General features: G+C 48.5%; 1 protein-coding gene across 9 annotated transcripts in view; it reads right to left on the bottom strand.

Annotated features, from left to right (window-relative positions):
• Positions 1–15,974, bottom strand: part of IGSF9B (immunoglobulin superfamily member 9B) — a 151,244-nt gene that overhangs the window by 10,013 nt on the left and 125,257 nt on the right. For 6 of the 9 annotated variants that reach the window (XM_039496563.1, XM_039496559.1, XM_039496557.1 and 3 more), the window contains 6 exons: positions 13,045–13,220; positions 11,853–12,079; positions 11,417–11,501; positions 9,616–9,777; positions 8,308–8,353; positions 4,474–6,111 (listed from right to left, as the gene is read on the bottom strand). In XM_039496563.1, coding sequence (XP_039352497.1) covers positions 4,474–6,111; positions 8,308–8,353; positions 9,616–9,777; positions 11,417–11,501; positions 11,853–12,079; positions 13,045–13,220 — 2,334 coding nt within the window. Of the gene's footprint in view, positions 1–2,706; positions 2,753–4,473; positions 6,112–8,307; positions 8,354–9,615; positions 9,778–11,416; positions 11,502–11,852; positions 12,080–13,044; positions 13,221–15,974 lie in introns of all 9 variants that reach the window. The other 3 variants (XM_039496562.1, XM_039496561.1, XM_039496565.1) reach the window with 2 other exon arrangements.

The raw sequence follows: 15,974 nt of genomic DNA, 5'->3' as shown, positions 1-15,974 counted from the left end.
AAGAAAAGGGAAAGTTACTAGCGCTAATTTGATCATGGCATAAATTACCCACACCCTTAAATAAAACTTGCCTGCCCTTCACACAGCAAGAGATATTGCAAAAGCCTTCCCACTCCAGCCATGCCGGGGGACTATAAACCAACACTGCATGCAGAGAGTCACTTGTATCCCTCTATTTGCCCACAACTGCCTGTCCCATCCAGCCTGATCTGCATACACCCCCACAGCAGAGATCCCATTCACACTGCTAGCAGTTCCCGGCTGCTGATGGGTAAGCCGCTACAGTGCTCAAACCACATCTCCCCTCCCACTCTCTGCTTTTATTACTGCAGCATAAAACCTGGCTGGTCTGGTATAGAACTCCCGTGCCCCTGATCCACTGACAATTTTACGACCCTAAATCATAAAGAAATTACTTGGCTGCGCTGTTTATGGGATTCCTTTCTTATTAGCGGGCAGGATTTATTATCCCTCTGCCTTCCCCATTTGAGATAATGGCTCGCTCCCTCCTCTAGCTGAAGGAGAACCTGACAGTGAACCCAGGTTCGACTACAATGTATTCTGCGCCCAAGTCCCAGAGTAAGATGCATTTCAGTCCCTGGTCACTGGGCCTTTGCTGGCGGACATTTTTGTGGCTTGGCTGCTGCTGAGGTCTTTTATAGGCACGCATGAACATCTCGGCCTGGAATCGGCGTGAGAAGAGGACTGAAAAGGCTTCAGGTCTGCAGTGGGTACCTGGAGTGGGGTGTGAGGTCTGGGACAAAGTTTCCAGGGCTAAAAAGAACACCCTCAAAGGCGGACCTCTCTCTCCGTGGCGTCTGAAGCTCTCTGGAAAGGACTGAAGCTGTCTGGTTGGCAGCGATGAGGGTAATGCTCCAAAAGGAGACAGTAGTAAAGATGCCACTGCTCCCTCTATCAGTCGCACACTCTGCACTCTCCCCCCACCCAGATGGGCCTCGGTGTGATAGACCCACCAGTCCGACACCTCATTCTCTCCCCTGGTTGAATGTCCAAGTCTGTATTGCCCTCCCATCCCCCCGCAACACACCCTCCAGACATCCCCATCTGTCTCCCTGATCACAATCCTCAGAGAGAGCTAGGAGGATTGTATCCCTTTGGGTATCACTTCCAGCTTTCGCTAAGCTGTTACACTACACCCAGCAGGTCTCTTATCCAGTCACACAGGCACATGCTTGGGCTAGAAGCTGGATCTTTCACTTTGATAAGCAGCACAGGCACAGCTGCTGTGAATTTCTGGGAATCTGCTGTTCTATGGGTGCATGCAGGCTCTCAGATAGCGGAAAGAAAAGTAGGCCTGGGACACTACATCCCTGGCAGCCAATGCAGTTGGTATTGGCCTGCAGGTCACTTCAGGTGACCTTCACTTCTGGTCTTCAGAGTTAGTACTTGGTAACATCTAGCTCAGAGCACAAAAGGACTCAGTGAAAGGAAGAGGAGGAAGCTCAACCACTACAAAGGAGTCTGGAAACAAGTTCCTTTTTCTCTCTTCCATTTCTGTCCCAGGACCTCGCTATATCTGTGAAACTGCCCCCAGAAAGTCTCCACGAGGTGTTTTCCTGGAAAAATCTTGCAAGATTTGCTTAAGTCACTGTAATCATTGTTGGGTTTGAAGCCAACATGCAAGGTTTCATTGAGAAAATTTCAGAGAGAGGTGAAGCTTCTATAGTAATTGAATTACTACAGTTCAAAACAAAAAGATTTAACACTGATGAGCTCAAGATATGCAGTGTACCACTGAAAACTGCAAAAGGAAAAAAAAGCAGAACTTCTCCAGTTTAATACACTTTAGAAATCTTGGGAATGAAAGGGAGGGGGGAACCCTCGGCTGTTAAAATTGGAGAAGTATTTTGAAATTGGGTTCCCTTTACTGAATTCACGGAATGAGATTGTGGTCCTAGATAACTGTTTGCTAGCTGATGTCAAACTGAAAGCTACTATGAGGTGTTGCTGAGCACATGCCCGTTTCGTATTGTTAGTCCCTTATTTGTATCCATGTGATATTTTAAGATTTAATTGTCTACTAACACTGAACATTTATATAACACTTTCACAGACCATTTCTCACCATTCATCTGGGTAGGTATTACTATCCCCACTGCCAGAGGAGGAAAGTGGAGGCATAGACAGGTAAAGTGACTTGACCAAGGTCATGTGAGTCAGTGGAAGAGCTGTGATTAGAACCTACATGCTCCTGGCTCCCAACCCTGTTCAATCCACTAGACCATGCACCTCCCTACAGAATACAGAATGAGGAGCTGTCTCCCCTCCTCACCAGGCTTTAGGATGACCAGATAGCAAGTGTGAATAATTGAGACAGGAGGTGGAGGGTAATAGAAGCCTATATAAGAAAAAGCCTTCAAAATCGGTACTGTCCCTATAAAATCGTGACATCTGGTCACCCTACCAGGCTTGTTCCCACAAAAGTAACAGCCATACCAAGTCTTTCTACTTGTATCCTGACTGTGGATAGGCCCCTCTGAACCCGTGAGAGCACTGAGGCACTGCTGAGTGGGAAAACCCAAAAGCCACAGAGACCATGTGTGTAAAGGTTTTGTCCTAGTATTTTACAATTCCTTATTCCCCTTTAAAGGAAGAGATGGGATTGGAAAAGCCCCTTCCATGCCCCGCTCCCCACCACCCTCCGACAGCCCCCACACCATCCTTTCGGACATGGATCACCCTTACCTATTGAGCTGAGGAGAAGCTTGTCTCGACAACACTGCCCAGATAGCTGAGATTAATCAAAAACAAAGCAGTTAACAACACCCGCAGGAGCCGAGCTCCGCAACACATCAGCACGTCAAAAAACGCCAAAAGGAGAAGTATTGGGGGAAGAAAAACAAAACAAAAAAAACCCAAACCAAACGAGGCTGGAAACAAAGGGGAGGAAGAAACAGAAAAGAAAAAGATCAACAAAGCGGATGAAAACACTGCATAAAAGCGCAGACAGTGCTCTAACACAGGACAATTCTGTGACTTCCCTATACTTGCGGAGCCTCATCAAGGTGTCCTGGCTATATTAGATTGGTTGAGACATACACACATATATATATATTCATATTCACACACAAGATGATATAATATATATATATATATATTTTAAAGCCACAACAGACTTGGTTTGAGGTTGATTTTGTTACTACAGAGCCCCCTCCAGTATAAGCACCCCTCTCTGACCCATTCACCCAGTCTCCAGAAACCAGCAAACAACAGTGCTGAATGGGCTAATTGGGTTTCTAAGGATTTAAAGCTTCCAGGTACCAGAGAGAAGTAGTGAAATGCAAGAGGCACCGCAGGGTGAAAAGCCAGGCTCCCGCCCCCGAACCTTGCTGTTTTCCTGATGTGACACTAACCTCCTACACCTCAGCCAATGCTGGCTACACACGTTTGGACATCTCCCTTCCTTCTTGCCTGCCCCAGCTCCTCTCTCCACTGAGTTTAACTGCACTAGCTTAATAATTTACTTCAAGCCATTAATTCCCGAGCTCCACGAGTTGAGGGATCAAGAGGTTAAACCCCACTACTTGAAAAATAGAATTTAAAACAAAAAAGACAAAAGGATGGAAGGAAAGAACATCTACAGGATCTAAGGTGCTGCGAAAGAGACGAAGGAAAGAAGAAAAAGAGGCAGAGACAGAGCGAAAGAGAAGAAAAACAGAAAGACGCTTTGCCTGGCGCAACCCTGGTACCTGGAAAACCAGCCGCTGGAGTTTAGTGCAGCAGCCTCGCTCTTTGGGGCAGGATCTGAAAATACCAGCAGCTTCCTGATTTCCATTCGGGTGAATTTCTTCTCCTGACATGCTGTTCATGGGACTAAGTCCTTGCACCCTCTCCCCGCCCGAGTCTTGGGGCTGCAGCATCGCTTTTGGAGATGGAGTGGCAAGGTGACCTTTGTGGCCATCTCTGTGGGTCGCTATGGTCACTAGACTTTGGGGGGAAGGGCAGAAAGAAGCCAGAGAGCCAGGCACACACTAAAATGTTCCAGGAAAGTCAAGAGCCAGGAAATAAGAAAGCAAACTGCCGGAGACCCTTGGTCACTTACCCAACAAGCACAGGTAACGAGACCCCTAATCTAGTTCCTTACATGGACAGGCCCTTTTCCACACATCCGAAGACACAGACACTCCCAATCCCAAAGAGACTTGCGAGGGGTAGAGCAGCTGTTGGAGATAATGCACCATGAATGACCGACTGTTCCTCTGCCTATTTAACCTACTAACATGAGCAGTGTCCTAACGGTGCCAGTAGCGAGAGCCTCTTCAGAGCAGGGTCCTACCAATGACAACTGGAAGTCACCTCCAAAAGGGATGCTGCAGCGTGTCCAGACAACCCCTATGATTTCAGATGATGATGATCATGATGATGATGGGGGGAGGGAGTTGGAGGCAATGGGTGAGGTGGGGTGGGGAAGGAAAGGCAGATAAAGGGAAGCTAAAGGATTCATACACTTACCCCGAAGTGGATAATGTTGTCGGTGTAGGCTCAGGTCTAAGAATCTCCTCCCCAGCCCTCCTTGGAGAGGGAATTTGTCCAAAAACATCCATACTGTCCCCGGGAAGGGAGGGGCACTGAGAGGAGGGGTAGCCAGTGGCCAAAGAGGTGAAGGCCATGGCAGGTCGGTAGCTGGGGCTTTCTCCCCTGCTGCTTTGAGCCGGGGAGCCGGTCGACGGGGTGGACTTGCGGGAGAAGCTGACTGCCGCGGGGGGCTGCAGGGTGATCTCCGAAATCTCCGCTTGCTGGATGAGACCCGGTCGCGGTCTGGCACGTGCAGTCAGCTCGGGGGAGCTGTTGCGGGAGCTGAGGGGACTTTGGGTCAGAGGGGAAAGCCTCGAAGGTTGTAGCACCACCTGATGTAAACTGGGCTCAGCCCTCCTGACTTGCCGAGGGCTAGGCCGAGGTCTGGGTTGGGGCTCATACCACCTGGTGTCCAGGCCAAATGTGCTTGTGCCACTGTGGCTGACTGACTCGGATGGTTCATGGTAAGGCAACACGGGTATGCCCATACCTTGACTGGTATGTCTTAGCTGCCCTTGACTCGCCATAGGTTGCATAGGTTTGTCCTGCCATTTGGTGGTGGTGGGCACAGAGGGTTGGCTTCTGCCAGGTGGCTTGCCAGTCCAACTCTTTGGTGCCTCCAGGGGCAGAATGCCAGGGTAGGATGCAGGGACCTGGAGGGAGGAAGGGGGCAGGCCCCTAGGAAGACAGGCCGTCAGCTGCACACACTCTGCCACCTCACACTGGTGGAGCTGTTGAGGGAATATCATGGGAGAAGCCTCCAGGCTGCTGAAAGGGAACTCAGCCCTGCCCCATGGCTCAGGAGACCGGCCCCCTGTTGGCGTCTGAGTCAGGGGCAACGTGCTGTTGGAAGCATTTTCTCCATTCTCCTCAGGGATGGTGGGGTGTCCAAAGGGCCCCTCGGGGTGCAGAGGAGGGGAGGACATGACAGAGCTGAGAGGGCTGACCTCTGGCATGTAGAAGGGCGGAGGGTCCATCTCCCCAGGACTGCTGCTGCTGAGGTAACCGTAAAATTGGCTGTGGTGGAAAGGCCTCGGGGCTGGCGGTCTGGCCTGACCAGTGGCCTGCAGGCAGCTCTCCAGAGCACCTGTGCCCTCCAAGCCCCTGTGGAATCTGGGGCTGTATGCTGGTGGCTGAAGGTAGGATTCCTGGCTGGAAGAGAGAGGGGTCAGCTGAGATTTGAGGGCTGCCACAGATGAGGGCACAACGGGGTCGTCATTCTCTTCGTCTGATTGGCGAAACTCAGGGTACATGTCTGTCTCCTCCACAAAGGGGAAGCCCTCTATCCGGCGGGTCTTGAGCGAGGGCTCCATCTCTGAGGGGTCCATGACAAAGCGGCCATCAGGCCCACGGCTGATGAGCTCAATGGGGGTAGTAGCCTCGGCTTCAGCCTCAGCCTTGGAGACACTGTACTTCTTGCTGCTAATGGCCCTCTTGGTCTTCTTGTACAGGGACAACTCCTTCTCCTTGCTGGGGCTCAGCATATGCTTGCCCTGCTGGCCTTGGTCATCAGAGGACTCCGAGGGGGGACGGAGTGTGCGGATGCTCTCGGGACTCACTTTACCGGAAGACAACCTGGACCACAGAGGAGAGAAACCAAAAAAAGGGGATGGTGGTCATGGGGAAAGGAGAAAATCTGGGGCTTGCGCAGCAGGATCACAGGCCAGTTGGGCACAAAAAGGAAAAGCCTTAATTGTTCCCAGAAGAGGGAGGCCTGGAAGAATTTAGTGTGGGCATTATTATGATGGCAGAAGCTCACGTGGTTCTAACATAGGCCCCAGCAGTGTGCTGGGCAGAGGCATGTGTAAGAAGGAAGACTAAAAACAGGTGGCCACTACTTCTCTCCTCCCCCACCCCCACCCCCCAACTCTGCCAAACAGAGAAATGTTTCATCTTCTCTCATCCCCCCCTCAAGCAGGCAATCCACTGCAATTTCTTGAAATAGCTCCACAGACCCATAAGATTGAATGAAAACAGCTGCAGAACTTAGCTTCGGTTTGGCTAAGTACCCAAAGGTTTGTATGTTCATTTGAGTTATCTGAGCCTCTTGCAAAACTAGGCTGGGAAACCTCTCAGTAAGATGTTCTCCCTCGTGTGATTTCATTTCTAGTGCTTCAGATTGCAGTTGGGGAAGAACAGCACAAGAACATACCTCTTCCGGAATTTGGCAACTTCTGATCCCAGCTCACAAAATGAGAAGAAAAAATACTTATGATTTTCCCCCAACCCTGGAGTGTCAGGATTAAGGCTTGAAAAGGGAAGAAGGAGGCAGCTCCTCAGAAAAGTTCACCACCACCCCTCCCACCCCCACCACACACGCACAGAGAAGTCTTGGGACAAACAGGATTAGAGACACAGATTCAGCAGATCCAATTGAGATAATGGAGGCAAGGAAATTGAAAAGTGTGGTCTTCTCAGTGAAATGGAAGAGCCCACAGGAGGGAGGCGGGGGACAGGACATCAGCAGAACAAGATAAAAAATACCAAGTGTCAGGGTCAGCACAGGTGTCTTGCATGATGCTCCTGAAGCTACCACATGAGGTGATCGGAGGCCAGACTATTACACTCGCACCAAAGATACCCCCTGTCTCTATCTACCCTTGCTGGCAGATGCACCGAGTACTGCTGATGGTCTCTGGAAGGAGTTGAGACCAATGGAACACAGTGATCCAGGGTCTTTAATGGAGTGTGGGAAGGAAGATAAAATGGGGGAATTTTCAAGTCAAAAAGAGTTGCTCGTAGAACTCTAAATTTCCCAGTTAAAAACAAAGGTGAAATATTCTTAGATACAGTGAAACTTGTTTTAAGGATCCACCACTTCTTTTAAGCAGCCACTCAAAAATTGCCAGTATAAGGCTAACGGCATATTGAACTGCATTAGTAGGAGCATTGCCAGCAGATGGAAGGAAGTGATATTCCCCTCTATTTGGCATTGGTGAGGCCACACCTGGAGTACTGCATCCACTTTTGGGCTCCCCACTACAGAAGGGACGTGGACAAGTTGGAGAGAGTCCAGAGGAGGGCAACAAAAATGATTGGGAGGCCTGGGGCACATGACTTACAAGGAGAGGCTGAGGGAACAGGGTTTGTTTAGTCTGCAGGAGAGAAGACTGAGGGGGGGAATTGATAGCAGCCTTCAACTACCTGACGGGGGGTTCCAAAGAGGATGGAGCTCGGCTGTTCTCAGTGGTGGCAGATGACAGAACAAGGAGCAATGGTCTCAAGTTGCAATGGGGGAGGTATACGTTGGATATTAGGAAACACTATTCACTAGGAGAGTGGTGAAGCACTGGAACGGGTTACCTAAGGTGGTGGTAGAATCTCCATCCTTGGAGGGTGGTTTTTTTTTTTAGGCCCAGCCCAACAAAGCCCTGGCTGGGATGATTTAGTTGGAGTTGGTCCTACTTTGAGCAGGGGGTTGGACTAGATGACCTCCTGAAGTCTCTTCCAACCCTAATCTTTTATGATTCTAAGAATTCCACCTCAAAATAAAAAGTCCAGCACTACTCCCTTGGGAAATCTCCTGTGACAGGCTTCATTCATAACTCCTCCCTCTGCTTCTGCTCTAAAGCCAGGCAGTCTCTTGCAGCCTATTCTGTTCCAAAGACTTAGGGAACACCAAAAGCACCAGACCCCAGGATCAGCAGATTTGAGAGACACTCAACATCAGATATTTTCATTTCCTGCAAGCAGCATCCCTACAAAGAAGTGTCTCCAAAACTACCAGACAGAACACAGCCTGAGTGGTACCTCTAAGGTGGAGATACTTACGGAGACTCCAGACTCTTCCTGCAGTGGGTTATCGAGAGAGGAGGGTCTGGAAAAGAATAAAAGGGGGAGTGAAGAGAAAACGCTCAAGAGGCGCAACTAGGCAGAAAGAGGAAACAAAAATCTTACAATCAACAGCAAGAAAAAAAAGCCACTCGACAAGAGGCCAAATTTTGGTTGTTCTAGTGCTTTAATAGTCGTAGACAACAAACAGCTCCAGACAGTTTTCTATCCATTCTGTTATCACCAAATCATACACACTAGAGATAAAAGTGTCCACCCTCCGCATCCCCAGGCCATGTGAATTTCCCTGCAGGGCATCACTGTCCCATTTTATACAACTTAAGAGATGAGGCTTCCACCACTTCCTTTGGGTGATTCTCTATAGCAGAGGTGGCCAAACTTACTGACCCTTGGAGCCGGACACAACAAATCTTCAGATGTTTGAGAGCCGCAAAACACTCACAACCTGCCCCGTGGGGTGGCACCTGGCTGAAGCCCTGAGCCCTGACACCCCTCCCACCCCGCGGGGGCTAAAGCCCTGAGACCCCCCCCCCGCCCCTCCCCTGCAGGGCAGAAGTACCAAGTTCTCTTCCCCAGTCTGGTCGGCGGAGAATGTGGAGGGAGCACTGCAAGCTACACTTTAACTGCAGAAGAGCCATGACTTGGCCACTCCTGCTCTGTAGTCTAAAAGGCAACAGTTCTCACGCTATACAATCCATGAAACACCAGTGATATGAGCAGCTGTGCTTGGTGGCCCTCAGAAGGAAGTGACTTGAGAACCAAGCACTGGAGGGCCGTGGGAAGGGAAGAGTCTGCAAGGAGGTTCTCTCCCCAAGAATGAAAAATCCCCAAACCTAAAACCCACTGGCCTAACAGATATCACCATTAGGTAGGTCCCCCTGCCACGTCAGCCTAGGAACCTGTCTCAATTTCATCTTCATCCCCACCTTGCCTCTACCATTTCTGATCACAAGATGTTTCAGACCGCGGCAGAGGCTCCAGTATAGCCAGAACACATCTCTTCCCTCATGCTGCTCTAGCACACAAGTACTTTCTTCTTCTCTCACAACGGTGAGATATTGCGGTTCTTCCAGACCTCAGCACACATATCTGGCACTTGTTAATTATTTAACCCATCTGTTCAGATTAGAGGTGAGAAATAGGTGGGAAAGGAAGGGCCAGGATCCAAACAGTCACAGCTGAAGGATAAAGTAAGGGCGAGCTTCACCTGAAGATGCTCGAAAGAGACAGACAGGGAAGATGACCACAAAATGCCACAGAGGGAAAATACAAAGTAGCAGGGCTCACCTTTCTTGCGCTTGAGCTTGCGTTTGCGTTGTTTGTTGACAAAGCAGGCAGTTAGTGTGCTGAAGAGGATGGCAGCGGCCAGAAAGCAGATGGTGGCAACAATGCCCGCCAGCACAGGTCGGGCCAAACCATCGTCCGTCAAGTCAGGCGGGGGGAATATGTCTGCAGAAAAACGGGAATCCTCTGAGTTCTAAAAGAAACTGTTCTCCACAACCAGGCTCCTCATCACTGTTTGGAAAGTGAGGTTTGCACAGGGCATGTAAACGAGGTGCAGAATTGGATGGTTCAGGGGGACTGGTGTTCAGGTTCAGAGCCTTTCCCAACTAGGTTACTGGTTTAAATCAAGCCCAGGGTGGTAGTGAGTAAACATTTTGTTACTCTCAGATGCCTGGGAGGTGGCCTATGAGATACTTTTGGGTCTCAGCCCAGAGCCTAACAAAGACATTGCCAATAGTGATGATGCTCTTTTGTGGTGTGGATATCTACTTAACTGGAGAGCAGTTGAGCACTGGCAGTAGTACTGGAAGCTTTGCAGGGATCGCCTCTAGGAGTGAAAGGGGAATTCAGTCCCTGTGTCCCCATTCAGTCCTGTGTCTTTCTGAGGAGACTACCAACAAGGAGACCAAATGTGCTGGTAGTTCTCCCCCCTGCTCCCCCACCATGTTCTTATATCATGCCTATCACTGTGGTATGCAAGAGCCCCAGAATTAACATGCACACCTGCCTACTGGATATGCACTGAGACCCACACTATCAGTACTCACAGGCCACTGAACAGTTATCCAACAACATTCAGCATTTGCTGATCTGGCAGGATTTCAATCAGCAGACTTAACATTAGCTTATTTATAAGTGCGTGTACATAATTACTGGGAAGTGATTTTACATGATTTATGCTAACTACTTGATCTACCCACTTAGTTGTTCATATCAGTGTTTGTAAACCTGTCACTAGCACCAGCTTGGAGACCTTTTGGGGCTGAGACAGTAGTAATTGACATTGTGTAATTACATCTGGCCATAAGCTGAGGTCAGCTACACATGCCAGAGATAGCAAATTCAAGCAGACAAACTACAAAAGAGGAATCTAATGTTAAAAAAACTGAAGTCAAGTATGCAACTTGCATCCAGCAAAGTGCCTCTGCATAACACCACTTGAGGGCAGTGCTAGCCTGGATTTGTCCTGTACCCAGCACAATTGAGATATCATTGGTCTCATATCATGAGCTGGTGTAATTTAGGTTCCCATAATTCTTATTTCCATCTCTTCTTTCCTGGATTATATTTCCTTCCTTCACAACTTGCTATTTTTTATATGGTAGGTTCTCCTGTAGATCGTGAAATATTCTTTTGTGCTGTGGTGTATGCAGGGCTGCACTGTGCTTTCTTGTGCTGCTGTGTGTTGCAGTCCCTTTTGTGGAGCTACAACGCTTTTGTTTTTACTCCCTGGTGCAGTATCACATTGCCATGTATGCAGCTTTCTTTTTCATGTCAATGCTGCATATTTCCTGGGTTGGAGCACGGTTCTCAGTGCATGTGGCAGAACTGTGGTGCACTGGGACTCCCTGGTTTGGGCTGTGCTCTGTTATTTGGTACCTTATTGTGCTGTGTTATATACTATAACACCGTGTTTTGCATGGGAGTTGCAGAATACTCCGTTTCTGGTGAAGTCAGAGGGCCCTCAATTCCCGAAGTACCTGGCAGGATCAGACCCTGCATCTCACCACAGTGCAATATTGCCTTCCCACATGGGGCTCTGTGCTTAAGTTGTTTGGGGCTGGAAGGATGGAAGGACACTTACCTGTACTGGAGACACCTGCAATGTTACTAGGCTCACTGATGAGGTCCTGCATGACAGCCAGAACTCGGAACTCATACCAGGTGTCCTACAGCACCAAACAACAACAACATGAGCCACTAGTCAGAAGCTTCCTTCAACAATTTAGCACATCAACGCAAATCAGGCACCAGGATGCCTTCTCCAGACCAAATAATCGGAATCAACATTGTTCTAGAGGGACTGCCCTTCTCCTGGGCTGATAAGGAAATTTGTTCTTCACTGGGTCTAGACTTCGGGACACCAAATTAGCCCCTACTGTGGAAATAAGCAACAGACATCCTAAAAGTATTTACCGAATGCTCTCCCAGGACTGCAATACAGATGGTGCACAATCAGTAACCCAGGACAAGGGCCAATCCATTATAAAAACCAAAGGGTGCTCAGACCCCCCTCTTACCTGAGACAAATCCTTGGCAAAAAAGTCATTGTCACTCCCCAAGATGGCATCGTCCAATATCTCCCACCTCTCCGCTACGCGGAACTCCATGATGTAATGGTCAATTGGAAAGCTGTGATTGGCTGGAGGAAGCCACGACAACAGGACTCCTTGCTGCGTCCGATTGGCTGTTAGGCACCTCGGTGGGGTAACCAGCACCAGTGGTTCTGGAGTTGTTACAGGGAATGCTGAAGACACGGGACAGGGAGGGGATGGGGCAGAGAAAGCATTCAGTGGAGTCAAGAAAAAAAGTTCTACAACTGGCTACTTTCTCCTGTTTACTGCAGTGTGCACATGCTCCCTTCTCTTCTCTCATCCTTCCTCTGCAGATCCAACACCACCTGCAGCTGTGCTGGTGAGGATTTAAACCTCAAGAGCTGTGACTCCACAGGCCTCAAGGCATACACCAACCCCCTGCAAGATTCACAGGAAAGGACCGCACAACGGAGGAGCACTAAGACCATTTTAATACTTTCTCATAAGCACTGGCCATTGGCTGCTGTCTGAGACTGGGTAACGGACTAGAGGGACTCTGGTTTGATCCACTATGGCAGTTCCTACTGCTCTGCAACTGTAGGTTTAAGACATGCAGCTGCACAGGTAGCATCAACAAAGTCTCTTCTCTGAAAGATGCCAAGAAGTCTTTATGAGAAAAGGAACAGCCACAGATACAAGGAGGCTAAGAAGAAAGAGGGATACGGTCTCAAAGTCCACTCATTCCTGGACCTTTTTGAGACCACCCACAAGAAAAGCAGCGGGAATGGTGATTCCGTGCTGTGACCTGGACTGAGATAGGGTGTACATTACAACCCGTTAGTGCCAATGTGTTTTGGTTACTACCAGCCTGGGCAGCATGTGAAATAGACCTGGAGGTAAATGGTATTGAGGTATGGAACTCCTGAGCCAACAAGTCACCACTCAAGACAAAATTTCAACATTTATCTCTGCAATCTGGTGTATCCTGTGGTGCTTGATGACCAAGCCACGGGGCATATTGGTACTTGCCTGGGCAATGTCACTGGCACCATTAACATGAGAGCGGGCCTACTGAATGTGACCAGAAGGACCCTGCCTCATCTCACCACCCATCTCCATTCTCTTCATATCCAGGGACTCTGAGCTCCTTTATTATCCCCAGGCTGTCTCAACTCACCTAGCGTGTTCACAGTGACCACCTCACTGAAGGCGCTCGTACCCAGTTTGTTCTGAGCCAAGACACTGAACTGGTAGGCGGTCTCTGGTTCCAGGGTGTCCACCAGCAACCAACTAGGACCAGTTGGTACCGGAAGAGACAGCCAGTCATGAGGTCCAAACTGTGCTCTCTTCATCCTGGCAAGAGAGAAGACAAACAACTCAAGCGGAGGGGCTTTTGAGAGAAAGTGTGAATGAATGAAAGAGAGGACGGACAGAGAGAGCCAATCCCTTAAGCAATAATGGAACTACCCTGAACGAGGGACTGGGTTTCACATACCAGCAATACGTGTGGACAAGGTGCTAAGATTGTGACACCTACAGAAGTGAGTTGCCTTGAAACTGGGTCAGAGAAGAGAGACTGGGATAAAAGACATTTGCTAGGCCAAGCGGCTCTCTACCCACGGCACACCCACTCAGAAACACACTTTTATTTATAGTGACGCTCCTGTCAGCCCTCCCTCATTACATCAGGCCCTTAATGAAAAGCCCTTACAGTCTGATGATGGCTACAAATAGCACCTTCTCTCCCTGCTCTCTGTGGGTATTCAGAGTCAGATCCTGATTACTAGTCGTGACACAAGGACATTTTGTTACTTTTTATTCCTGTTGTCACTGCCACAGCTACGGCAAAGAGAGGTGGAGTCTATTCTGGCTCACACGTCATCAGCAAAATTAACTAAGTTCCCAGTGCAGAGCAATTCCCTCCACCCTCAGTGCAACCCCATTGAGACATGGAGCCAAACTGTGATAACCAGTACATATGAGCAAACTAGGAATCACTCCAAAGAAACCAATAGTGACACTCCGGATTTATGCTGGGGCAAAGAAGAGCAGAATTTTACAGACAATTGGCCAGATTCTCGCTTAAACCAAGGCCCCTTTATGCTGCCGGAGCAATGTAAAAGAGTTTAAAAGCGAGAGTGAATTTTATTTACATTTCTGAGCAGTGTAAAGGAGCCTTAGCACAAATTAGAATCAATCCGAATGGGTTTAAGCAGGCATTATGAGGACAAAAACGGTCCTCGATCATCTTCAGAACTGGTGATTAAGGACATGCCAGTTTGGGGCCAGGGGAATCAGTCAAGCTGGGATCTGATACCAGGATTACAGGGCTGGCAATGGTAGTTAGTGGGAATCCTTCACTCTCCCCTGTGAAAACAAAGCCAAAACCCTACATCTTTTCACTTGGAAGTGAGTAAAAATGTTTGAGACAAATAAGGAACACCTGGATGCAATTTTTAGAGTTATTTTTCAGACAGAACAGCACACTTTCAGCGCCATGTCATTTAATAAGAACAGCTACACTTTAAGAACAGAGGGCAAATTCTCTGAAGTAAATGGAGTTGGATTAGTGGAGGATTTGGGCACAGGTCTTTATGTCCCATATTTCTTTCCCTTTATTTATTTTTTTTACCCTCTGATGGTGGCTACCCTGGCCACCCAGAGGACAGAGATTGCAGTTGCAGTCCTCACAAAGACTTCCTCTGATTCAAAACACATGGCTTTTCAAACTGTGAACATCCGACTGCCATACCCACGTAACAGAAGATCCAGGAATCCAGCCAGAAGAGAAAAGAAAAGGGGCAATTTTAATCTATCTAGGGAGATGGCAAAAATGGCAAAGCTCATTCAGTCTGGGAAGATAGGGGTCTCTTGTTTCTCAGCCTGCACCTACCTCCTTCAACCACTGCTGGTCCAGCTCCTTTTTCCCCCCACAGTTAACTGGTAAGCAGGCATCCTAGCATGTCTCCACAAAGGAAAGCGTCTGCCAGTGGATGGTACCATCCAGAAAAAATAGGAACCTACCTGTACAGTAACTATTGTTCCTTGAGATGTACTGTGCATGTATACATTCCAGTGTGGGTGTATGTACAAGCAATGCATTTGAATCAGAGGCTTTTCCCAGCCGTACACTTAGGTGGCACATGCACCCCGTTCACCCCTTGCACCAAGCCCCGGGCATAAGAGGGGTGTGGTTGCTGCCTCGCTTTCTGTTTCTTCAAATCACCAGTAAGTTGAAAAACAAAGTAACAGGTAATATGGGGGGGGGGGTGCGCAACACATCTTGAAGAGCAACAGTTATTGTACAGGTGAGTAACCATTTTTTCTTCCTTCAAGTGATTGGGCACATATACATTTCACGGTAGGAGACTCACCAACAATTGCTATACAGGTGGAGGGACTTCAGACTACTTGAAGAGAAACCACAACATCGACTTGTTGAATCTGGCACCATCCCGAGAGGCTTGAGTAATAGCTTAGTGCCCCGAGAAGTGACCACGTTCCGGCTTTACAAATGCCCGCTATAGGGGTGTAGCTCAAGAAGGCTGACAAAGTGGAATGAGCCCTAGTGGAGTGGGCTGTTTCTCTCCTCAAATTTGAGGAGAGACTTTTGCCAGATCATAGAAAAGCTTGAAACAGTGCAAAATCTACCGTGAAATACGCTGGGCTGTAACAGATTTGCCCTGTCATCATCTCAGCATAGACTAGAAATAGTCTGGGAGAGGATCTGATCCAGATTTTTATAATCTTTGAGGTAGCCTTAGTGTGAGGCTGCCTCGAATGCTCATTAGCCACTGTGAGCACTAATGAGTCTAGAATGGAATCAGTAAAGAAATAATCAAATTCTTGCTGAGGAACTTAGGCATATCTGTCTGCCGATTTCACAATGGATAGGACAGAGACAGGTGTCTGCCAAAGGGTCTTCGTAGGTTCCAGTAAAGCTTCATTATTGGAAAGGGCAATCTTTTCAGGAGTGGGAGTTTGCAAAACATCTAACAGTGTGTGAGGATTGTCTTGCACAAGCTCTGCTTGTGTTCCCAAAGACATGGCCACTCTCCTAACTAGATCTCAAAAAAACTAACATCCTCAGGAGAAGGTGATGCTGAC

This window comes from Mauremys reevesii, linkage group 12 (genome assembly GCF_016161935.1).
Source record: "Mauremys reevesii isolate NIE-2019 linkage group 12, ASM1616193v1, whole genome shotgun sequence".
NCBI lineage: Eukaryota > Metazoa > Chordata > Testudines > Geoemydidae > Mauremys > Mauremys reevesii.
This window is presented reverse-complemented; position numbering and strand designations above follow the sequence as displayed.